We start from the raw sequence: 26011 nt of genomic DNA on the forward strand, positions 1-26011 counted from the left end.
CTTTGGGATCACTTTATTTAAAAGATCAAACTATCACCAAATTAAAACGATGATAATAATATAGATGACTTCACAGTTTCAGAATAACTATTGGATTGAATATTCGGGTTGTAAAGGTTGTAAAACTAGGTACTTGTGAATGAACTTATTAAATATTGAGGGGTACGAAATGAACATGTCAAGTCTAAAGAAGAGGAAATTAGCTGAGTTAGGGGAAAAACTATTCTATAACTAGAATAGGGGAATAGAGGGACTCTCATTCACAGTATAATCTCTGGATTTAAGATTATATGAAAATACACACAAAAACAAGGAGCTCCAAACACACTTGTTCTGGTCTACTACTTTATACAAAAGATATTGTTTATAATTATCTTTTATACAAAAAAGATAATTAGCCTATTAGCTATACAAATGCTCAATGCAACCATATTTATAGTGGGAAAAACCTTACAAGTAACTTAAAATTTTAAACAGCAGTGTTTTCTACCCTTTATCATTTGTCTGTCATCATCAGAATTTGTACCAAATCCTAGTCGCCGACATGTTATCATTTTCTTAACATATTTTAAACAGTGTATTTTCTTTAAATTTATTTTAAAAGGAGATGTAATCTCTGGCATAAATTGAAAGTTAATATCACTTGTTATTTCTTTTAAGAGATAAATTGAAAATAAAAGAAATGATAAATCTATTATTGAAATTTTAGTAAGAGGTTGCTGAAGGCTATGAAAAAAATGGACAAAATAAAAGACTGTTAAAGAGAGACAAGCATCAAACAGATTTTCATTATCATAAACAGAAAGAAAACTGAAAAAGGTAAAAACTTTCTTACTATACTATCCAAAGTTTTTTAAGACCTAAAATATTTTCTTACCACCTAAAATCAGAAGTACACATTATATACCAGGTAACACTAGAACTAATTATGGTGAACTTATATTAAAAATGCCAATGCAAGCAATTGCTATTAAAGACTTTGTGATATAATAGCAGGTATAAAGTAGTATTGTAGCATATCTATTTCTTTTGATGAAAGGAAAATTACACTTCATTTTTTAAAAGATAAGGCAAGTCTCAGGCTCATAGCTTTCAATGATTATATCCAGTATGAATTTAAACATCATTATATTCATAGGCATAGGTAAATTCTGGAAAACTACAACCTTAACAACTTTTGTTTACATTTGGAGTTCAGATTACAGGTATTTTTCCTATTGCTCACTTACATTTTATTTATTTATTCTTACGAATTTTTTTTGATGGACACAATACCTTTATTTTATTTATTTTTATGTAGTACTGAGGATCAAACCCACAGCTTTGCATGTGCTAGGCAAAGGATATATTGCTAAGCTATTACTGTATTTTTTTAAATACAGTAAGTATTCTGATTTTTATATAAAGCAACTACTGACAAAGACTTAAATTTAATTTGAGCTCCTGAACACTCTTAAGAGGAGAAAAAAGACCTCATGTAAGTTCCTTTCTGCTTTAGAAAGAGGAAATATATGCCTAGAATTACCATAACTCTTAACCAGACCAATTACAAAGACAGCAAATAAATTTCTTATTATCTAAAGTATTAAAGCAATCTTGCTAATGTTACTATCAAAATATGTGGCAAATACATTATTTATAAATAACATTTTATACTTAAATTATCTGCTGTAGATGAAGAAAAGCATATAAACAAGTTCTATTCCCTTAATAAAGATATTTAATTCATAAGTCAGAAATAGCTCATGATTATACTTACAGAGAATAAAAATATATGACATTTAACATTTTTCCCAGTTATTTAGTAACTACCCAGTGTGTTGAGGAACAGGTGCAAGACCAGTTGCCTCTATTTTCACATTATTAAGCTGCTGAAATGTACTTGAACTACTTGGAGCATAGCAGATCATTCTTAAAAATAAACTAACTAGAATATTGGCAAATACTTTATCTATAAATAGAATCAGAAATCCAGGAGCATTATTTAAAAACATCCCTTTGAGAGAATGCAATGCCAAAAAATAAATACTAATAATAACATTTATAATATTTATACTCAATTTCAGAAACTTCTTGAAATATCACGTTTCTGCATCAGAATATATTTAGTCAGCAAAATTTATCAAGGCAAAGATGAAGATTTTGCTTAAAATTCCAAGTGTTAGATTATATCAATAATTTATATCTAATATTTATTCAAATATCAAATATATAACAAAGGAAAAAATTATTAACTTTGCATTATAGAAAGAATGACTTAGATCTGGGGATGTGGCTCAGTGGTAGAGTGCTTGCCTAGCAAGCACAGAGGGCCCAGGTTCAACCATCAGTACAAAATGAAAGATAGATAAATAAAGAATGGAAAGTTTGATTTAAACAACAACAACAACAACAAAATAACAAAAAAAACCCCTCCAAAATACTAATATCTGTTACTAAATGCAAAAAAGAAGCACACAGATATGGAATAAAAAGTAGAAATAGTTCCATTATAGTATTTAGAATGAATCACTTCTACAACATAATTAAAGATACTGTTCTAGGCCTATACTACTCATTATATGAGTCATATTATTTTTTCAGAAAAACTAACCAGAAGGTAAACCCCATGAGGGCAAGGATTTTTTTTCCTCCCTACTTCTATATATTAAAAGCCTAGAGCAATATTAAATAAATATATGTTGAACTTTTTATCTATTTTTTTAAAAAGATGTTAGAGTCTGTAAACGAGTCTGGATGGGTGCCTGGCATTTTGCCAGAGGGAGTGGTTTGTGACATAACGCCAGTGAGCCATTAAATGTGGAGATTCCTGATTGGTTGACTGCTGTATCTAGTTTATGTTAATTAGATAAGCTGTGTGGAATGTATAAATACTGCTCCTGTCCTACAATAAACGGCTCCCATTCCTGCTGTATCAACGTACACAAGTTGTTCGTCATCCCCCGGCTAGTTTGCTGCAGCCGGACTGCGGCAAAGAGAGAGAGAGAGAGAGAGAGAGAGAGAGAGATAGATAGATATGGAGAGAGAGAATTTTAATATTTATTTTTTAGTTATCAGCAGACACAACATCTTTGTTTGTATGTGGTGTTGAGGATTGAACCCGGGCCGCATACATGCCAGGCGAGCGCGCTACCACTTGAGCCACATCCCCAGCCCCTATGTTGAATTTTTTAAAAGGATAATTTATCTTTTATTGAAAAGTCACCACACTAAGCAAGATCATATAAAAGGCATACCTAATTCTACTTTATTAAAATGTTCGATGGTTTCAAAATTAAAATGAACAATTTTCAAATTACTTGAATCACTCTTAAGAGGTGAAAGATAAAAGAATGAGACTAAGTGAATTTCTTTGTTCCTTAAAAAGAGGAAATATATGATTGGAATTACTGTAACTATTAAATAGACCAACTACAAAAATGGCTAATAAATGAATAAGAACATAAAAAAAAAATCCTTCTCACTATAACCTCCCTCCTCCACCAAGAAAACCAAAACAGAACAAAAAGTTTCTCATAAAAAATAATATCCATAATAGCTTTCTGGTAAGACTACTGTTTTATAAAAATGTGAGAGGAATAAGATTGTATCATGTATTCAATTATTTATAACTATTTAGTTTTATTTTAAATTTGAAAAATGGCAAGCTAGCAGATAAGCAAAAAAATCTGAATCAATTAGATAACCATCTGATACTGAAATGATGCACTTTAAATTACTGAGAAAACATTTATTCTAAAACATGCTGAAAATTCAGACTACAGCCATCTGTGTTTGTCATTTGGAAGCCAATTATAAAAGTGTTAACATATGTAGTCACAGAAATAGTTGCAAGATTTACTGGAAAGATATTATGTTCACATATTTGTCTTTCAAAAGTAGACCAGATCACAAGTAAATGTCTTATCTTGACCAGAATATGAATAAACAACTGAATATAAATATATTGAGTTCCTTAAACTCAATATTTATAATTTTATAAATGATCATTCTCAATAAAACAATACATTTTCAAAATGTTATATATAAAAACATGCCAAGTTTTTATAATGTTCCTTCAAAAATAAATGACTAATTGAAGTCTGTTTAGGTTTTTGTGTGTACATTGACTATTTACTACATGCCAGACACTGTGCTAGACATAAATGAAACACATGGCCCCAAAGGTAGAACTTCAGAGTATAATGCCAAACTCTATTATTAAATGGAGTGAGAAATAAGGGTTAGAGCACAATTTCTTAAGCCTGGAAATCGTTCATATATACATATATGGACAGCGAGAAGAGAGAGAAGAGGTGTATTGTGTTATAGGAAACTGTACTGTCCTGATTTTCTTTAAAAAGGACTTCCGAAAGAGATGTGTTGTAGTTTTATGCCTGGAAAGCATAAAAAATTGGATTTATGTCAGGTTGTAAGTATATAGTTCAGTTATTTAACAAATACTTATTGACTGCCTATCATGAGCTATGACAGGGCATGTAGTGATAAATAACACATATGAACTCTCATGAATTGTAATCCAGTAAGAAAGATAATATTAAACAAATAAAGAAATACGTACATCCAAGTTATAAAAAGTGCTTTGAAGAGAAAGTATATGCATTAAAGACAGCATACAATGGAAATTCTATTTGTGGGACTGTAGGGAGAGGTCAGAAAATATCTTACTGAGACAAAAATGTAGAAGCTGATATATAAAAATCAATTTGTTAGGGGCTGGGGTTGTGGTTCAGCGGTAGAGGGCTCACCTAGCACATGCGAGGCCCTCAGCACCACATAAAAGTAAATAAACAAAATAAATGTATTATGTAGAAATAAAAAATATTTTAAAAAATCAATGTTACCTGATCAATATTATAATCAGTGGCAAAACAAAACAGAACTAGAGTATCTGACTCCAAATCCAACCTTTCATTATACTAATTTGCTTTCTATGTATTCTTAGGTCCTTTTTCATTGTATTTCACAATCCTAGAACATTAATTTTAAAGCATGAACAAATGAAATTGCCAAACTGACAAGTGTTTTTTGATGACAGGAAAAACAAATGTGAGAATGCACATACCACAAAGAGAATGTTACAAAAATATGTAATCTGGTAATCTCTATAGTATTTAAAAATAACTATAAAAAGTGATTTTTATGTTTTTCCTGTAGAAAATAGAAGAAATCCCAAATAATTCTAATTATGGTGACTATTTGTTCCTTGCAGGGATGTCATTAAGCCTTTTTAATATTTCTTTATGGATGATAAACAAGAAGCTATATAAACTATCACAGAAAAACTTTGGTGGCCTAACCATGGAAACAAAAAGATTATAACGACTAACCTAAAAACCAGCTGAAGAAGGGGAAATGAGAGCAAAGATAAAAGCAACATTTTAGGATGCTCTGAATCATATTTTCCAAAATAACAAAAAGGTACAAACCAGGCCTAGTAGAATGCCTGTAGTCCCAGCTATTTGAGAGGATGAGGCAGAAGGACCTCCTGAATGTAGGAGTTTGGGGTCAGCCTCAGAATCAGCAAGACACACCCCCCGTTCAAAAAAAAAAAAAAAAACCTGTAAGAAAAAAATAGTGCTAAATAAAACTAAGGAAATCAAGAATGGAAAAGACCATAAGACTTTAAATCATTGAGCAACCAAACCTATTTATAGCCTATAATCTCATTCAATTTGATCACCTTCATGTTTAAAAAGAAAACAGATTCTGTAGCTTAAGGAATCATCTTAATTTTGTGTACTTCATGGCCTGGGTATACAGACAACCCAAATATTTCTTGAATTTCAAAACAATATGGACTACATATAATATAGTGCTGAGCTGTCATATAGTACTAGCTATGTGACAGTGGACAAGCCACTTAACATCAGGAGAATTCAGTTTCTTCAACTGTATAATGAAGAGATACATTAGAAGGATCATTTAAAATTTCCTCCAGGTCTTGGGGTTTTTTGAGAAAATTTTTCAATTATTTCCTTTCCTTTCTCCTTTCTTTACCTGCAATTCTAAGGAAACCAGCATTTTACTTATGAAAATTTGTAAACTGTTGCTTGAAAATACAAGCCAACAAAAAGTATATAGCTATTACTAAATAATCCCAACTGAAAAATGGTATAGGATACAGAAAAAGTGGAATGATTCAGTGTTCAGAACGAATCACATCTAAGTACATAAAATTACCAAAACATTATTTTATTCTCATGTTATTAAGTATCATTCAGAACAAATTACTAGAAAGTTCCATAAAGGAGGGGATTTTTAATAAAAATCAATCATTATACACTCCAAGTCTAGAACAATGACTGCATATTAGCTCTGAATAATTGCTGAATTTTTAAAAAACTGATTTTTTGTGAAAGAGGCACCTCTAGGCATTAATAATAGGCATTATTTCTCAGAACTTCAGAACTCCTACATAGTTTCTTTAACCAAAAACAAACAAACAAACAACAACAACAACAACAAACCCTAAAATGATACATTCAGGTCCATGGCTACACATGGCTATAATTACTTAATGCAATGTAATGTTATGCAGCTGTCAAAAAATATTTTCAAAAAATTCTAATGTGGGAAAATGTTCTCAGTATAAAGCTGGGTAAAATAAGAGCACAAAACTGCATAAAATGAATCAAGTGGAGTTTTTAAATATATTTGTGCATATAAACAAACTATTAAAAATTAAAACAAATTATTAAAAATAATTACTTGTAGATTATGAGACTACAGGTAATTTTCTTCTTCTTTACTGCCTTCTACCCCTACATATCTTTAAAGAATATTCACTGATAATATTATCATGGCTCCATGTGTTACTATAACTATTTTTTATGGTGCCTATGTTTTCCATTTACATCTTCTTATTTTATACATATAGATGCATGTAAGTATATGTGCATACACAGAGAGATCTCTGTATCTAATATGCACATATAAACATATACAACAAAAAATTTAGGTCATTAAACAATCTTTTTAGTTTCTTCCATGAATCAATACAATGATATTAGCACTAGAATACCAAGACAGAGTGAGGAACAAAGTGATAAATGCTAAAGCAGTGGCTACAGTTTCATATTGGAATCTCATTTCATTTTACTATCACATTGGTTCCTATGTTTATGATGAAAACCAAGAGTGTTTTCTTTTTAGCCTGAAGTCAACTGAATCCAGTACTCCTGGCTCTAGGGCAATCCAAATCAATGTGAGAGTTTCATTTCAGATGCTTGATAGAAAATGTCTAGCAAGAATATCATTTACAATTGCTGCTTGGGATACTATGCTCAGTCTTTGTATGCTTATGTCTCAGGCTGTCTTCTCCCGCCACTGTCATTCCACCACCATTCCACCACCATTCCACCTTCAATAATAACTATTTTCTTAAAGAATAATAAAACTATATACCTACTAGAAATCACATCCAAAAGAGTATTATTCAGATACCACCTACCTCTGCTTCATTTCACTGTCATGCAGGCTATTTTATTATTTATTAATTTTTAAGTCTAGGTTATAAATGACTCCTTCTGGTAAGCATATAGTTTTGGCAGGCAATATCAACTCAAAAATACAAGAACTGGGCTGGGGTTGGCTCACTGGTAGAGCATTTGCCTTGCACATGTGAGGCACTGGGTTTAATCCTCAGCACCACAGGAAATAAATAAAGATATTATGTTCATCTACAACTAAAAAAAATAGAAAAAAAATAAAAGAACTGCTACCTCTGTTCAGGTCAGTGATCCATATTAATGGTCAATGGGTATCAAGTGTTCATCAATAGTTCCCAGGGGTGTCTGTTTGATGATTTATATAATGAAACCATGTAGATAATATTAACAAATACAAGTTTTGCTTTTTTCATTTTTTTTATATTTTAGTGGTAGATAAACTCAATTCCCATTTTATTATTTTTATATGGTGCTGAGGACTAAACCCAGTGCCTCATATCTGCTAGCCAAGTGCTGTACTACTGAGCTACAACCCCAGCCTCACCAGGTTGCTTTTGATTTCACTCCCTCTTTCTACCTCATTTTCAAAGACACTCTCTAGTACTCAAGGACTAAGGGAACACAGGATTCATGATTTCTATCCAACTCTAAACCCTTGGCACTTGCAGACAAAACCTAACACAATAGAAATATTTGTAACAGTAACAAAACTGGAAATGACCTAAATGCTCACTGATGAGAATGGACTCTGAGATAAATTTCTATAATGGAATACTATTGCAGGAGTGAAAATGCTCTAATGATATTGAACAAAAGGAAAATCACTGAAGACGTCACATAATGACACCACTTAGTTCAAAAACAGAAAACTAACTATAGTTTATGTACACATATGTGGTATAAAAAGCAAGGTGATGATAAATTCAGAACTATAGTTAGCTCAGGTGCTAGGGGTGGAATTAGATAAAGATTTTATTGCATTGGTAGATGAATGTTTTTAATCTAAGTGACAGATGTAGAGGTCTTTTTTTCACTTGTTTTAATATTATTTATATATATATATATATTTACCATGCATTCTTCTGTAGATGAAACACTGAAGTACTTTTAAAGTATGTAGAACTTCATTCTGAGGGAACTGGCCAGTACTTACAACTTCTACCATCCATGACATCTGTTTTCACCCTCTTTTGATAAGAGGAGTGAATCAATTAGATTCTTCTCTTGAAAGTAGGGAACAAGGAAGTAGCAGAGCTGTCCAGAAAGGTTATAGAGAAGAGATATCTTGTATGAAGGATTCTAAAATTAGTGCATAATTTGATCCTCATGTAATTACAGCCACACCACTAAAATGACCTCTAAATAACAGTACACATGATCATCCTACAAGATAAATTGCAGCCCAAGACACTTTTCTCTATATCCAATACAGCCAGTTTTCCTTCTGGCATTAAATAATCCTTACAGAAGCATACCAAGTAAAGTACCTGGCTTATAAGAAGTCATAATATATAATCACTCAAGTATTGCAAAATCTTGCAAAGTGGCTCTATCAATGGTTTTAAACTTTTCTGCTCTTTGAAAATCTTTTTAAAATAGTGAGACTTTCTGATTTTGGCATGGTGTGTGTTCTAAACAGTAAAAAGAATTTTTAAAAAGCTTACCAGAAGCTTCGAGTGTACAACAAAATTTGGGAACCACCGGATAGTGGTTTATTTTATGAGATTTGCTTCCACTGTTTATATATTGTTTTTTTTTTTTTGCCTTTTAAAAAAAAATTAAAATGTTTTTAATGGGAAACCATTCCACTATATAGCATAGGTTTGGAAATTCATCCTATAATTTTTGTTCATACACAAACTGATGTGTAAATAAAGGAAGTTAATATACAAAAATATGGAAATGAGATAAGAAATGGTGGCAAGAATGGCATCAATTTCCCATGGCTTTTCAGATTCTCTGAGGCCCTACTACACTTCTCCGTCCTTCCTCTGAAATCTCTGCATTTTTACAACAACCCTCTCTTACCTCATCTTAACTAATCTTAGTTTTTGTTTTGAAACAAGGAAGTCCTACCAGAATTAGACTGTTTATATTCAGCGATCTTAATCAAATCAATACTTCATTAAAAAAAAATGATAGTTTTATTGCTTCATTTGTACAACAGTAACACATACCTAGCACCTGGTGGCAGCATACCTACCTAAAAATAATAAATTATTTGGAAAGAACCCTTTCAGAGGTTAAGATACAACACACTTTAAAAAAAAAGTTTTCTGCTATATTTAGGTTAAAATTCATACTACTTTTAAGTGATACATACAGTCCCTCATTATCTGATTCAAGCATATTTCTCTATTCTAGTTTTCTGCTATATAGCGTTAATCTTCTAAATCCCAACATGACAATGATTTTAAGAATGGCTAATAATTCTTTAAGACTTTTTACAGCCTGACAAAATTCTAAAGTATTTTATACTAAAAGGCTAAATCTTCACATCAACCCCAGTATCAACATTTACAGATGAGTTACTGAGTTACAGAGAGGTTAAGTATAACTTCATAAAGACTTATAGCCATAACTGACAAATTCACACTTGATCCCAGACAATCTGGGTTAGCCACTATAGGTTATACTTTTCTCAACAAAATTTTTGAAAAATTCCACTCAGATGTCTCATAAGAAACTTCTAATACAAAATATTCCAAACTGATTTCCCAATCTTGCCTGAAGTCAACAACTGAAACTGTTCTTCTTTTTCTCTTAGTGATAACACCAACCTTCTATCCATGTTCTCTCCTTTACCAACCAATCACATTCTGATTTTATCCTCTCTATATTTCTTGATTATCCCTACACTTTCACTCCTATTTCACTGTCTCAATTGTAGTTCAACAGCCTCTAAATAGTTTTACCCTCAAGTCTGTCCTCCATACAGCTGCAAAATGGATCAATCTGAAACTCAATCTTTTTAAGTACCAGTTAAAAATAATTTTTTAATTGCAAGAATTTAAATGAATGAATGTATATGTAACCATATTAGTCCTTGTCTTAAAACCCATCAACATATCCCACAACCTTCAGGATAAAAATCTCCTTAACATGAAATTCAAGACCCTCAGGATAGAGCCCAGACCTACCTTCTTTAGCTTCATCTCTTGCCCTATCTTGCTTATACCTTTATACTCCAATAATACCAATGCTCTTGTACACCTTCCCCCAAAGAAGTCAAACTGTTCCACACCTCGGTGCTTTACTCTTCCTGTCTCATTTTCCTGAAGTTTCTACCCATACCTCTCTCTTTTTCACCAAGTTTCTCTCAAAACTTCAAGGCTTCATTCAGAGTTTATCCATGCAAGAAACCTTCTCTATCTGCCAAATGGAATCAGATATTCCTCCCTTGTGTTTTTCATAGAGCCAGAATTATATTACATTCCTAAATTTATAAATATCTGTTTATATTTCTGCCTACTACTAACTAAATGAATCTTGTATTTAGCAGATTTCATGTCTTTCACATTCTACAGTCTAGCACAGGAAATAACAAGCAATAAGTGCACAAATGTATTTATCAAATGAGTAAATAAATGATTATCTGCACTTCACTTACTGTATTGTGGTTGATTTTCTACTCTATTAGAATGTGAAAATATTAGGGGCAGGCCTGTGGGTATTTTTATCTCTGAATCTACACCAACTTGCATGGAGGTCAAATAAATATTAAATAGATTATTAAGACTGAAAATACCTGAGTAACAAAATGAAAGGGACATTTTAAGATCAAGACAGTGACAATGTACAGAATCAACTTGAGAAAATTAACAGAGTCAAAAAAAAAGCACATAAAAGGTGAGTTAGGCCTGATTTTTTTAGGGTGTGAGATAGGAATAGAATGAGGCAGATTTTGAATTAAAAAAAATCAGGTTTGGGATTTGGCTATGAGTATAAAAAAATAATCCCATAATGTTCAAAGGATTTTTCAACCAAGATGCGTCTCGAAATAAATACTACTGTGCATAGAAAATATGATTGTGTGTGAGACAGAGAAAACTTAGAACATTAAAACAATTTAAGTTCATATCCTAGGAAAAAAATAAGTATAGATTCTTCTTTCAAAAAATTAAAATCTTGAGGCCTATATAAAATATTATTTCATTTTTTAATTTACAAAAAATAAATATCATATACAAAAATAAATCTCAAATTAAACTTTTTCTGTCAAACTTTATTTTAAAAATTGGTATTGGTTGTTTGAAGCAGAAAAATGAAAGTCATTAGAAATACTCAGACATGTAGTTCACTAAAAAGGAATTTATGCAAGTCAAAAGTAAACATTAGTTTGACAAATATAAAAGATTTCACACCAAAAATATTTATCTATTAGTAGAATATAGAATTTCTATGACTTTTAGATAAAACCCATTATTTCATTTAAAAAATGTCCTCCTAGTGCACATTTGTTAATGCAGTTTTTATACCTTTTCTAATACCTTGATCTTTAGAGCATCTACTAATTTATTCAACTTTCAAGGAATCAACATATACACATGCACTCAATAAAATATTAATGATGCGGGAAGTTAACTGAGATCATTTACCACACCTATGGCAACAACAACCCCCCACATCTCCCTCACACACTTTTCACACATTAAATTTGATTCTTGAACTAGTATTTCATTTATAATTGGTTCCTTTTTCTATCTTCCCTGGGGAAAACAACTAGTAAAGAAACACCAACTTGAATAAAAGTGAGACTTCTGAGGAATAAATAAAACCTAATTACTGAACCCCCACAATGAACAATCCTTAGAAAACAACAAGGAATTTTATAGTATATGCAATATCAAGAAATAGAAGGCCTAGCATGCATGAGCCTCTGGGCTCAATCCCAGGGTTGCTGAGGGGCTAGGGAGTGGCTAGAGAAAGAAACTGTAGATCTTGTTAGTTTTTCAGAAATCTGTAAGTCAGAAAATCTAATCAATCAATACAATTTATAAAGTCAAATTTTTAAATAGGACTTTGTATAATATATAGAGTAGTTCTGAATCATCAAAATAACTTGAGGCTCTAAAAAATGATCTCTAAAAGGGGAAACACGTCAACACACACACACAAATCTTAGAATTACACAAAAAAATTTAGATTACATAAAAATCAGAGCAAACAGTAACCCAAAAGAGGACAGCAACTGCAAACAAGAATTACATTGTTCGTGTAAGATAAAGGAATTTTACATAGAACAAAAGAATATAGATTTAAATAAATAACCTAGGCAAAACTACTCCTGGAACAATGCTAAATTTATGAACAGTCTTAACATTTAGCACTTTTGAACAGTGTAAAATCCATGAACAAATTAACCAAGCTTTAGGAGGTGTACCAAAATGGGCATTAAATATCCTAAGTTCTATTTTGGTGAAAACTACCACAAAAAGTAAAAGGAGAGTCGATATGACAATAAAAATCCTTTGTACTAGGTAGAATACATACACATGTCTATCATGTTCACACAGAAAAATGACAGGGCTTTTTGTTATGGAAGACTAAGTCATCTTTCCCCCCAAACTGATATGTATTGGTAATGATCAAGCCAAAAGGCCAACAGGTGCCCATTTGACCAGCTGGTCAAGGAATGGAATGACTCACTGCACCACAAAAAAACTCAAACTTCACCATCACGCTGTAATCAACTCACCAACAGCTTATTCAAAGGAAGTACCAGTTTAAATTTTGGTGAGCCAAACAAGCTTTAAAAAAAAAAGAGATGGAAGATAATCCCACTGGAAATGTATATTTCTGTCTGTTCCTCTCTTGTACATGATCATACATGCTCTCTCCCTTGATATGTAAATAATATGTAAAACAAATTCCTAACAACCAAATTACAAGATAGGTAAAGGACTTGAATGGTCTGAAGATCTACAAATGGCCAAAAAGCATACAAAAATGACACTCAGTGTCATTAGTCATCAAGAAAACAAGAATTAAAACCACAGTGAGAAATCCCTTTATGCCCACTAGAATGGCTATGATTTAAAAAAAAGAAACCAAATTTGTTGAGATACAGAGAAACTAGAATTATCATGCATTATCAGTGGGTATGTAAAATGAAATGGTACAGTAAAATGGTAAAGCCACTATGGTAAGCAATTTGGAGATTCTTCAAAATGTTAAATGGAATTACTATAAGACCCAGAATTCTTAATCCTAAATATACGCCCAAGAAAAATGAAAACAGGTATTCAAATGCTTGTATACAAATGTTCAAAGCAGCACTATTCACAATAGACAATACAGAGAAACAATCTAAATGCCGATCAATGGATTAAAGTGTGAACACATTGCTGTATATACACACACTGGAATATTATTCAGTCATAAAAGGGAATGAGGCATGGACACATGCTACACCATGGCTGAACCTCAAAACATTATACTAAGTGAAAACAGCCAAACATGTAAACACCATTGCACGTGGCCCTTCTTATTTATTATTTTGAGACAGGGTCTCACTACGTGGCCTAGGGTCTCACTAAATCGATGAGACTGGCCTAGAACTTGTGATCTTCCTTCCTCAGTCTCCTGAATCACTGGATTACAGGCATGCATCACCATGCCTGGCTCCCAATTAAACGGATGCTAACCAATTAAATAGAATGCCTAATTTTAATTTTATAAAAATCTTACTAAGAAATAAAAATAATGTCCCTTATCACTAATGTTTCACAATTTACCAGAACTTTTTTCTATTTGTCATATTAGAAGAAATTAATTCACATTTCAATCATCAGCAGCCTAAATTAAATGTTTAATAGTCATAGTTTTGCTCTTTCTACAAACCTTTTTATTTAACAAAAATAAGAAATGTTTTTGTTTGAAAAATTTTTGTCCCACTCTTGTCATAGTCCAATCCTTTGGATGAATTCTATCTTTTTTGTTTCCTCGTTGCTGTGGGTTATCATTCAGTAAGGATGTCTGTGGTGTTCTGTCAATAAAACTGAAAAGTGAAAAGAGAAAGTAAAATAAAAGACACATCCAAGGGACTAGATGAGAACAGGAGTGGGATAAAAATTGTTCTCAAACAAAATTATCTCTTCATTGGATTTTACTGATGCTCTGTTTTCCTGCCTTAGAGAAATTTCTTTAACATACATTTCAAGAAGCCTGTCATGTCTATTCTTTCCTCTCAACACCATGATTTCTTTTATTTCAGCAAAGCCCAAAAGTCATGAATTAGTTTTAAATCACAGGAACGCACCAGTCTCTGATGGAGGCATCAAATTGCTATATCCAGAAAAAGCTTAAAAAATTGTACGTTGTAAAACTGTTATCAAATGTAACTTTGAAAATTAAGTAAGACCTGTCACAAGTATAAAAAACTAGAAAGTTTAAAAGAAATCAGAGAGGGAGAATAGCTTTCTTCACTGTGGAGCAGAATATCTGAAAATGCAAGGAACAATTTTATACCATAACTAGCTTGCCTATCAGAGCAGCACAGTAATTGAAAAATCCTATCAATAACCTAATAAGAGAGCTTACACAGAACATTGTACACAACACTGGCATTACTCTACAAACTAAAAATGCTTGTTAAACAACAACAACAACAACAAAAAAAACTCATATAATTCCAAGTTACTGAATGTAGTAAAAATTTTAATTATTCAATAAATAATGACAATTATATAAAATGCTATAGAAGTATAATACTTTGGTTTTGCTGAATTCTAATACATTTGAAGAACTTTTTAAAAATATAGCAAAAGTGATTTATAGGACTAATTTCATTCTAAATACACAACTGTCCTTTAATTTTGTCCGCTAATAATTAACTACTTTATTTATATAATCATAAATAATTTTACTTGGAAAAAATGAAGTCATTTAAAATGGAGTTGAAATAGTTTGGTTGATTCACTATAAGGATAGCCTATGTGGGACCATCTCTGTCAGGAACTTGTAAATGAGGTCAAGCCCAGCTCTGAAAATATTTAATAATGTAGTTAACATCTCCAAGTATTGGGCTTCTTGCAACATCAATACTGAGGAGATAGTTGAGGACCCAACAGCAAACCAAAGAACTACCTAGCATCAGAAAAACTGAATTGCTGCGAAATCCTTTCTACTAAGTTCCATTAGCCCTTCATTCTTACAAATCATTCCATTAACCTCAGTTTCTGGGTTCTTTTGTTACAACAAATCTAAAGCAGCAAGTTAGGGAAAAAGGCAAATGAGAAAATACAAAGCTGGACAAGCAAGTTCATAGGAAAAACCAAAAAAACTGACAGCAAGGAAAATGGATAAGAATGACAAAAACAAAAAGGCGATCCATAAATGTCCAATAATATAGAATTCTGACTACATAATACAAGTGGTACTGGAGTAAGAATTAGAGTTCCAGGACTACACTAATGTAGGAGACCTAGTTATTTTGCATTTCATATTCTTGTTCTGGATGAGAGTCATACAACATTAACCTGTTTATCATACTGCATGTAATATCTTTTTCTTAAAAATGATACCTGGGGCTGGGATGTAGCTCAGTGGCAAAGCGTCTGCCTTGCATTTGCAAAGCCCTGGGTTCGACCCCCAGTTCCAAAAAAGACAAAAAAAAAAAAAAGAACCCCACCAAATAAAAAAAGAAAAAAGAAAAAAAAATGATACCTGAACATTGTGCCTGATCATAAAAGAATAATGTTGTAGAGAATTTGTAAAATAAAGTATAAAAAAATTAAAATACCTATAACCCACTACCCAGAGATAACCACAACTGACATCTTGGTGCATGTTTTTTCAGATGTCTTCATATATAAATACTTACACGTACCTTTTTTTTTTTAACCTGACATTTTCTGTGGGCATTTTCCCAACTTGAAAAGTGTTTGTAGAATTATTTTAATGGCTACATAAAATAATTCATTCTCCTATTACTGCAGATTTGGGTTAATATAAAATACTTTACAAAGTACACTTCTATACTGTAGGGGTTGGGGTTGTGGCTCAATGGTGGAGCACTTGTCTAGCAACATGTGCGGCTCTGGTTTCAATCCTCAGCACCACATAAAAGTAAATAAATAAAATAAAGGTACTGTGTCCATTTACAACTAAAAAAAAATTTTAAATTATACTATACTGTATACATGAGAATTTTAAAATGATCATTTATTAAAAGGTCTTGAAAAAGGAAATTTAGAGAAATCGAGAGAGAAAGAAACAGAAGACCAATTACCAAGAAAAAGATTAAAAAGTTGTATGTTGTAAAACTGTTATCAAATGTTAACACTTAAGTCTTATGAATAAATGAGATACTTGGAGAACCAAGTCTCTGAATAAATTTTGGGAAATGATCATTTTAGGTGGTTTCTGATACCAGCAATAAGAGACTTCTAATTAAGAAAATTCTGGATTACTCTTATTAAATTCCAACCTAGCTGGTAACACTATACTCATTAAGAACTTATTCTGTCATTCTGCTCATTCATTCAAGAAGCAAATGTCAGGGACTGCCCTGTGCATGAGCTAAGCCCCTCCAAAAGCCTTGAGTAAAGGGGATATTGGACTGGCAACATACGCCACACCATGTGTTATACCAAGCAAGTGGCCTTTACCCCCACTCATCAAGGAAGAGCCTCAGCTCTGGGCTTGAGCAGTACCCAACAGGATTGGGCAACCCCTGCTGAAACACTATCCCCTGCCTTATTGGGGTGGAACATTCTATCAAATGTCTTTTCCCTAATAAACAGATGGGTTCCAAGTGCACTCGCTGTCTTGCCCTCTTGCCTTGCAGCATGGAAGAGGACACTTGAGGTGGCAGAGCAGGCCCACCCTCCACCTGAGAAACTGGTGTCCATGGGTTGCATGATTCTTAGCTGTTTCCTTACTTTAACGTTGCAGCCAACTCTTTTGACCAGCTCATCTTGCCAGCATGCACAGCTTGAGAGAAGCAAACACTTATTGAATACCTGCTATTTGAAAAGCACTATGCTAGGTTGCATTTAATTGATATTGAGAGTTTTCCTTATAAAATATTCTAGAAAATGAGTCAGTAGCATTTTAAATATTTTAACAAAATGTTGTGGGGGGGGGGTAAGATCCAAAATCCAACCTCTCACTGTACTTATTACCCAGGAGCATCTGTCTCTCCTACTTTGGAAAGCAGAGACTGTTGCCATTTCTCTATTTCCACCTCTTGATCTAAGTTTGCTGATTATGTGTCTGTTCAAAGTTAACTATGTTTAGTAGAACTGCTTTATAAATTTTGTTTGGTGTTGGGGACTAAACCTAGGAACTTGTGCTCTACCATTGAGCTATATCCTAGCCCAAGAATAACTATATTTATAATAGTTTTTCAATCCCATTCTAAAAGCACATGTTTATACAAATGAAATAATGTACATACTTTGTTTAGTTTTGTTCTTGCAGTAGTTGAGATAAAGGGCAGTAGTGCTCTACCTTTGAGCTATAATGTAAGCTCCCCCGTTTTTTTTTCCCCTCAGACAGGATCTTGCCTCAGCCTCCTGAGTAGCTGGGATTACAGGTGTATACCACTGCAACATCTAAACTATTTCTGTTGTTTTCACTCTATTTACCATGTCCCTCTCAGCCTTAATTCTTTTAATGATTGTATAATATTCCATTGCACTTACATGGCCGAGGAATCATGACCTCAATAAAGTATTTTATACCAGATAGCTAATGTTACAGCAAACATATGTTGCCTTAAAGGCCTCAAGGATCTCTTACTGGAAACTGGGTTCATTTATAGGGGAAAATAAACTACAATAAAAATTAACTTAAAAAGATTTTTACCCCATAGGTAGACTTTTGAAAGATAAAGAAATATATACATAAAGAAATCAAAATTCTACTTTGCCAAATCTACTTAGAGCAAGAAATTTAATTATTATGAAATGTGACTGTTCAAAATTAACTATGTTTAGTAGAACTGCTTTACATACATTTAAGAAAGATACATTTGGCAGAAGGCAGTAAACATTCTTAGGTAACAAATAAGATATCTAACCAGAACTTCCATGCTTTTGAAAAGGTACACAAAATTACTTTCAATTCCATAGATGCAGAGTGTTTGCTTAGTCCCTTGCTTAGTCCCTTGGGTTGCACAACTGTAAGCAATTTTGGGCTTCTGAAAATGCCAATGTTCCTTCATTTATATATCCTAGAGTAAAAAACAAAATCTACCTGTTTACGTGCAAGCATTTAAGTCTTAACATTAAAAGGGGGAGATTATAAAAAGTCAATTATATTTTAGAAATGCAAAGCTGGTTAACCTACACATTCCTTTAACACACTTCTCTTGAACATCTACTACTGCATCTCTGCAGTAAGGCCTTTCTTTCATTGATTACTGAAATTATTGACCTGGTTTCCTTTGTTTATGTGGAAGAATGAAGAAAGAAAGGAAGAGAGAAAAAATAGTTAATTGTGTTTCAAGTATGATTGTTATCCATTAGCTCTAAAAAGAGTATCACCTATAAAAAGTAACTCATTGTAGGGAGGAAGGGGGCCTTTCAGGCAAGCCTAAAGAGCTGCTCAAGTATGTAATTTAAAAAAAATGCTATTCAATTTATAGTTTGTCTACGTTAAATTTTTCATGATGCCCCAAGAAGGATATCTATGCATAATACAATTTTCAAATGTTTGTGTTACAATTTCCATACATATACACACGCACACACACATAAAATCAGAACTTCACTACACACACACACACACACACACACAAAACAAATTATTTAAAGCAGGAATTCTAAAGCTTTGTTCTGTGGAATCTTTCCGTCTTCAGAATGTCCAATCCACAGGATACAAAACCAACTGCCATGACAAAGACCTCCAAACAGGAACGTACAAAGACACGCTTTTAAAAACGTCCCTAAAGCCAAGTTCACAGCTGGCACTTGTGGCACACTCAGGCCACTGCTGAGGCAGCTGTCACAGGCCAATCTCACACACGTCCTGGAGTGCCAGCGTGCCACCTAAAGAAGACAAGCTGATGATCAGCGCACAAATTCCCCACTGAATAAAAGGAAAGCTCTAAATCCCTGCCCTGGAAAACACAATGTCGGCACCACCCATAAAACTCCCTTTAAAAGTGAAGGGCTGAAAGTTTAAAGGCTATTAATTACCACCTAATTATCAATACGGTTTAAAGAAAAGAGAGAGAGAGGTGTTTTATTGGGGCAGTCGTGAGAAAAGAGCCACACCATTCAGTCACCATCAAAGTCTCCTCAGCTAGGTAGCAGCACCGGGCTTTACATGTCCTAGGAAAAGGGACAGGAGGGAAGGGAGGAAACCCAGACCCTGCAGTACCTCCCTCCGAGGGCAGCGCACATGGCTGCCACAAACTCGTTCCCCAGGCCTCCTCCCACCCTTTCCCGGCCACCGCCTCCCACCTCTGGCCCGGCGGTCCCCGGCTCTCCTACCTTCGCTTTACCAGCTTCTATCTTTCTCCTTCTTTCTTCGTCCTCCATGGCTTCTGCAGGGTAGGCAGGGAAAGAACACGGAGGCGGTCGGGGGTATAAAGGAAAAATCGGTTCAGACCGAGGTGGGACGGCTAGCTCCACGACCCAGGCCGCAGGGCCCAGCCGGGAGCTGCCTCCCCACCCGAACAAAACCAGTCAGACGCTGCAATCACTGGCGAATTGTCCTCGTCCACACGAGTACAGCGGTCGCCACCGCCATCTTCGTCTCCATGTAAACAGAGTGAGGCGGGACTCAAGACACGTCACAGAGCGCAGGCGCCTAGAACTCCACGTTGCCTGGCAGGTGCACCAGCCGCCCAGCCCCGCGGGCACCGCTGTGGGGGTGGGGATGGCCCTAGCCTGGCGCCAAGTGCAGCCCGCCTGGCACCGCCCCTTGGAGCCGGGGCCCCACCGTGCCGCCCCCAGCCGCCTGCGGAGGAGGGGGCCGAGATCCCCGCGCACGCACTCCCGGGTGCGCCCTCGGAGCTCGGGAAGCTGGCCGCGCGCCGCCCCGCGGGAGGGCCCGGCGCAAGCCGGCCGGGGAGTGGGCGGGGCGCGAGCTCCGGGCTCGCGGGAGGAGCGGGGCGCTGCGCGGAGCTGCGGAGTCGGCCGCATGCCCGCTTCCAAGCTGGTCGCGCCGCCGGGCCTCCGGGGGCCCTCCTTCCCGTGCTCGGAGCTCAGGCCATGGACCCCACCTGACGCGACTCGGGCCGGCAGGATTTGTGGCCTAGCGCCTTCCCGCCGGCAGCGGGGTCTTGGGGCCTGATGCGCCCCCGCCTGCGCCGCCCCCTCGGATCCGGGGGAGCCGGCGGGGCGGGGCTGAGGCAGCTGCGTGGGCCAGGATTCGAGCCGGAGGGGCCTCCGAGGGACGCCCACCCCGCGCGCCCGGGGTCCCCACTCACTTGGTCCTGCACTCCATGGTTACATGTCGCTGCGGGGCTGTCCATCCCGACCGGCGGCCGGCCTGGAAGCCAGCTGCCCACCACTCAAGGGTGGCGCCGCTCCCGCCTCCGCCGGCAGCCCCACCGCCAAGGAGGCTACTCACAGCGGCGGTCGCCGCGGGCCCATGTCGCGGGGCCACCGGAGCTACCCCGCCTCCCACCCCACCCCTAGAGCCTTTCTGTGACAGCAGCAGTGGCGTGGCCGCTGCCCCGTCTCCACAGGCCGCCGCCCCCACCGCCACTAAAGCAGGGGCCTCTTAGTTCCTGCGACGGAGGCCGCCCACAGCAACTCCTGCACCTTCTACAAACCAGGAAGTCGCCGGGAGTGGGGGAAGGGGCGCACGGAGACGCGTCAGGCAGCTTCACCTGGGCCGCAGGGCCCAGGGCGGGAACCTGCAGAGGACGCCTGAGCCAGGATCCGGGCGCCCCAGCCTCCCAGCAAACATAGGACACGTGGCTACACTGATTGTCATCCAAATGTGTGTTACTTCAGTCTATTTTCACGCAGGAGGTAATCCAATGTGGTATGAATATAGTGTATCATGAGATATAAAAGTCAAACAAGGTCTTGGAAATTAGGGAACTTAGAATCAAAAAAGCTAAGGTTAAATTCAAAGATCTGAAACTTTCTTGCCAAGGTTATTATTACTTGGTCAACAAAACAAGACATCACACAGCTATGGCCTCTTAATCAAAAATGAAGCTAAAACATAACTGAATTTTTTTTGAAGTTTCATTTTGGCATAATGTGTTGTCATAACTTGACTTGGGGTAAGACATTTAACTTCAGTTTCTCAGTTCCTACATTTATAAAGTGGGAATTATAGTAATACCACATGAACAGAGTAATGTTCAAGTTTTAAAGTTCTATAAATTTGTGTGATCTTTTAAAATATTATTCTGTGAATTTCAGTTGTATAATTAAGCCAACTACACCACATAAATTTGTTTTTCCCAAATTAAGTTTTTTCTACCTAAGACATTAGCATACTCCAAGACTTGAAATAAATTCTGTAAACTTAAAACCACTTCTGCTCCATGTGTTATGAATTTTTTGAACTTCTCCTTTCACTATAATTAATTCTTCTCCAAAGCAAAAAAAGAAAAAAAAAAACCCTACCTGGGATGCCTACATCATGAGAAAGTACAATTGTTTTCTCCAACCATTTTTGGTATTTTAAGTGACAGTTATGGCCCTGCATAATATGCAGTGTTGTTTATTCTATTTACCTTGTATGTATATGTTTTGAATATTTTTAAACCACCAAAGTGAATGTTTTTAAACCACCTTTTAGGTATCTGTAATGAAGAGTTCTATTTATTCTGAGATTACCAAGGTAAAAGAGAATCAGATGGACATGATTTACATACATAATTTACTAAAAACTACTGGAGAAGAATTTAATACTCACTTATCTTGGTAATATGATTATTGAAACTGGTGGTATAATCTTAGTGACACTTCATGTAGAACTTCCCCTATGACTGATAGAGAAGTGTACAAAGGGCAGACTTTCAAATTGGTATTAGACCTTCCAAAAATCATATTTCAGCAGAATTTCCTTATTGACATTTGATGTTAACATTTTCAAAGACCACAGTCTGCACAATATTAATGTTTTTTTTTTTTGTTTTGTTTTTTTAGGGGTTACCGTCTTCCTGAGGATTCACTTGGAGGGCTTCTGCTGTCACCACCACCTCCCTAATAAGAGTTTGCATCATAACTTTGTTTCAACCACTCTGGTACTGTGATTAGGGTTCAATTTTTGGAAATTCATTGGTACCTGACCTTTAACTGGGTGAGGCTAAAATTAAGATCACAGTTTACAACTACTCCAAAAGGGTTCATTGCAGAATATACTTCAAAACTGATTTCAACAATCTATTGGAAAGGAATGGTGTGCTTTTGAGAATTTGTGTTACCTTAGATGATCACAAAGTACTGGGCATAGCACTGTTGCTCCAGAATCTAAGATTGGTAAGCACTTCTCTATATTAGTACTAAGTATAGAACAACAAAAGGTTTTAGTGGCATGTTTTTAGCAAAAAGAGAAACCCAAAAACTGTTCTAAAGCTAAAAGAAAACTTCAATATTTGAATGCTACATCTATGTCTTAGAATGAAAATATGACGAACCTGGCAGAGACATTTAAAAAATGTTAAATGCAGAAAAAAATAATTTAAAGATGCAGAAAAAAAACCAAAATGCTTGACTGCTGGTACTTGGAAATGTCTAATTTCCTGTTTCCTGGCTGGTAAAAGCACCTGACCTCTTTGTAGCTCAACCAACTTTTTCTTACAGCCTAAACAAATTTTGTGACAGTGTTGAAAATAAAATTCTAGGTAAAATGTAGTCTGCAATTATTTTTTCCTACCAGCTGAATCCTAACCACCCTTGTTTTGCCTGTCCCTGTGCTAGCCCTTTGTTGTAAAATGTGTGTGTAATTTACTATGTAGAACCTCCCCTACATCTATGCCTTTTCCCATTATTTGAATCTGACAGTGGTGTCTTTGGCAGAGTATTATTTGCATAATGGTACTAAAATATTTGTTGAATTTTCTGGTGTATTTACAGACTTAGAAAGTTTATGTCTATTTAATCACATCTATTAACTTTCTGCTAAGTAAACCTTGTATATCTATGAAATGAGCCCTGTGAAAATAAGGGATGATATTCACTTAACTAAAAAAAGGGAGTTCATAACCCACTTGAATCTACTGTATGAAATATGATATGTCAAGAGCTTTGTAATGTTTTGAACAACCAATAAAAAAAAACATAGAGAAACACAGACAGGTGGTATGATTAAGTGATTTATAGTAGTAATCAATTGAAGTCCTTCCAAAAGATGTATTTATAAGAAGAGCTTTCAAAATGTCACCTATATTGCTAAACTATAAATTCTTTTTTTTTCTAACAAAATGGGAAAGACAAAAAAAAAGCTAAATATAAATGAAAATTTTATAGTACCAATTATTTCTGTAGAATTAGTTGCACCAACACATTTGATAAAGATTTTACTCACTAAGTTTAATGTTGGGCTAAGATGGTTGAAGTTGAGAAGGCAGTACTGACCTATTGCAAATATTTTGCTTTGAGATTAAGATTTTATCTAGCTATTGTTCTGTATATATTTTTTTAAGTTGAAGTGGAAAAGTGAGTATGTAACTAGGAAATATTAATGTTTTTAAATGTTTTTAGAGTTATTTTAAATGTTTTGTGTAGGTTTATAAAGTATATTCTGGGATTGGAATTGTAGCTCAATGGTAGAATGCTTGCTTAGCATATGAAAGGTCCTAAGTGCCATCCTTGGCCCCTCAAGAAAAATTAAAAAATATAAAGAATATATATTCTGCAGCCCTTGGGTACAGTATTCTAACAATATGTATCAAGGATAGTGAGTGTGTTTTGACATTTTCTATTACTGAATTTCCATGTGCTTGACTGGTTCAATTAATGGGAAGGGTGAGTTAAGATATCCTAATACATTGGTGGATTCATCTATTTCACCTTATAGACCTGGCAAATATTTCTATTTTTTTGTTTCATATAGTTTGCAGTTATACATGCCAGTTTATAATTATTATATCTACCAGGTAAATGAAACCTTTCATCATTATGTGGTAAATTTCTTGAGCCTTAAATGCTAAGCAGTTTTCTTCTGAGTAGTATTTGTCTGGTATAAGTATATCTCTTTTCTTTCTTTTACATTTGAACTTTTTAATCATTGTGTTTTAAATTTGCCTAATAAATTTTACTTTCTAACTAGTCTAATTAGATCCAGCTTTTAAATCATTTGCACCTATTATAATTTCTGATAAATATGAGCTTATTTCTGCCTTTTAATGTTGTGCTTCCTGTCAGTGTCTCCTGATTTGTTTTCCTCCTTCATCTTCTTTAGGATTGATTGTGGTTTTTTATGCTTCAACACTCACACATCAACCTTCAAGTTTGAAAGCTTTGTACTTTCTATGCATTTAGCTGACAGTTTATAACATCTAACAGGCAGATTCTAACTGATTAAATTCAGAGTTCACTGATAGACCCAATTTCTCCAAAACAACACAAGAATCTTTAAAAGCCCATCCAAAACTACAGTATGTAATTAAGTATTTATAACATCTTTAATTTTGAGACAGGACCTTGAACTTGCAATCTTCCTGCCTCAGCCTCCCAAATAACTGGGATCACAGACATGTGCCACTAGGCCCAGTGAATGTTGTTTTATACAGTCAATGTTTGTTCAGATTAATCCAGAATTTTACCACTCATTTTGTTCTTTTTTCCTATTTTCCCTTAGATCTCCCATCTAGAATCACTTTACATTTACCTAAATTATATGATGTAAGTGCTGGTATATCTCCTCATTTTTTGTTTGGGAACGTATTTTATCCTTATTCTTTAAAAAAAAAAAAAATCACACTATCTTCTAGCTTCTTTAGTTACAATTTGAATTTTGAAAAATAATCTTGAAATGTAATCCATCTTTTCTCTCTAGCTACATTTAGAATTTTCTCCTTGTCGTTAGTTTACAATAGTTTTACTCAATAAGAGTAAATCTAGGTACAGATTTTTTTGAATCCATCTTTCTTGCTATCCTTGGATTTTTTGACTCTAGAGTTGGTGACTTCATCAGTTCTCAAACATTCTGAACCCCACTTTTTCTCTTCTTTCTTTCTAGGCTGCTGATAGCACATATATTCTCATTCTACACTCCATATCTCTTTCATAGTATCTTTCTCTTTATCTCTCTGGGCTGCATTCTGGATAATTTCACAAATGTCTTCCTATTCATTGATTCTTCAGTTTTGTCTCATCTTCTGCTAACATCATCTTTTTAGTTTCTAATGTATATTACTTTTATTTCTAAAGTTATGTTAGTTTATTTTTTAAATTTTCTTTCTCTGAACACATATCTTAAAGCCTCTTCTAAATTTCTTAAATTACATTTCATATATACACTTAAATTCTGTTTCCGAATACTCTAATATCTGAATCATGGATCTGATTCTTCGATTTTTGTTCATGCTGGTTCTTACTTATGGTCCATTATTTTCTTATGTATGTGGTGATTTTTTAAGTTATCTGATCCTTAGAGCTTTATGCATGGAAATTTAGTGAGTTTTGAAATGATAA

The 26011-nt window shown here is 34.9% G+C and overlaps 1 protein-coding gene across 1 annotated transcript in view; it reads right to left on the reverse strand.

Annotated features, from left to right (window-relative positions):
* Positions 1–19942, reverse strand: part of LOC143389434 (A-kinase anchor protein 9-like) — a 72677-nt gene extending 52735 nt beyond the window's left edge. Inside the window, exons 1-2 of the mRNA XM_076842497.2 lie at positions 19782–19942; positions 14349–14451 (exon numbers count right to left, since the gene is read on the reverse strand). Coding sequence (XP_076698612.2) covers positions 14349–14451; positions 19782–19942 — 264 coding nt within the window. The remainder of the gene's footprint in view (positions 1–14348; positions 14452–19781) is intronic.
* Positions 19943–26011: the final 6069 nt, after the last annotated feature.

The sequence above is a fragment of the Callospermophilus lateralis genome, unplaced genomic scaffold, assembly GCF_048772815.1.
Source record: "Callospermophilus lateralis isolate mCalLat2 unplaced genomic scaffold, mCalLat2.hap1 Scaffold_323, whole genome shotgun sequence".
Classification (NCBI taxonomy): Eukaryota; Metazoa; Chordata; class Mammalia; order Rodentia; family Sciuridae; genus Callospermophilus; species Callospermophilus lateralis.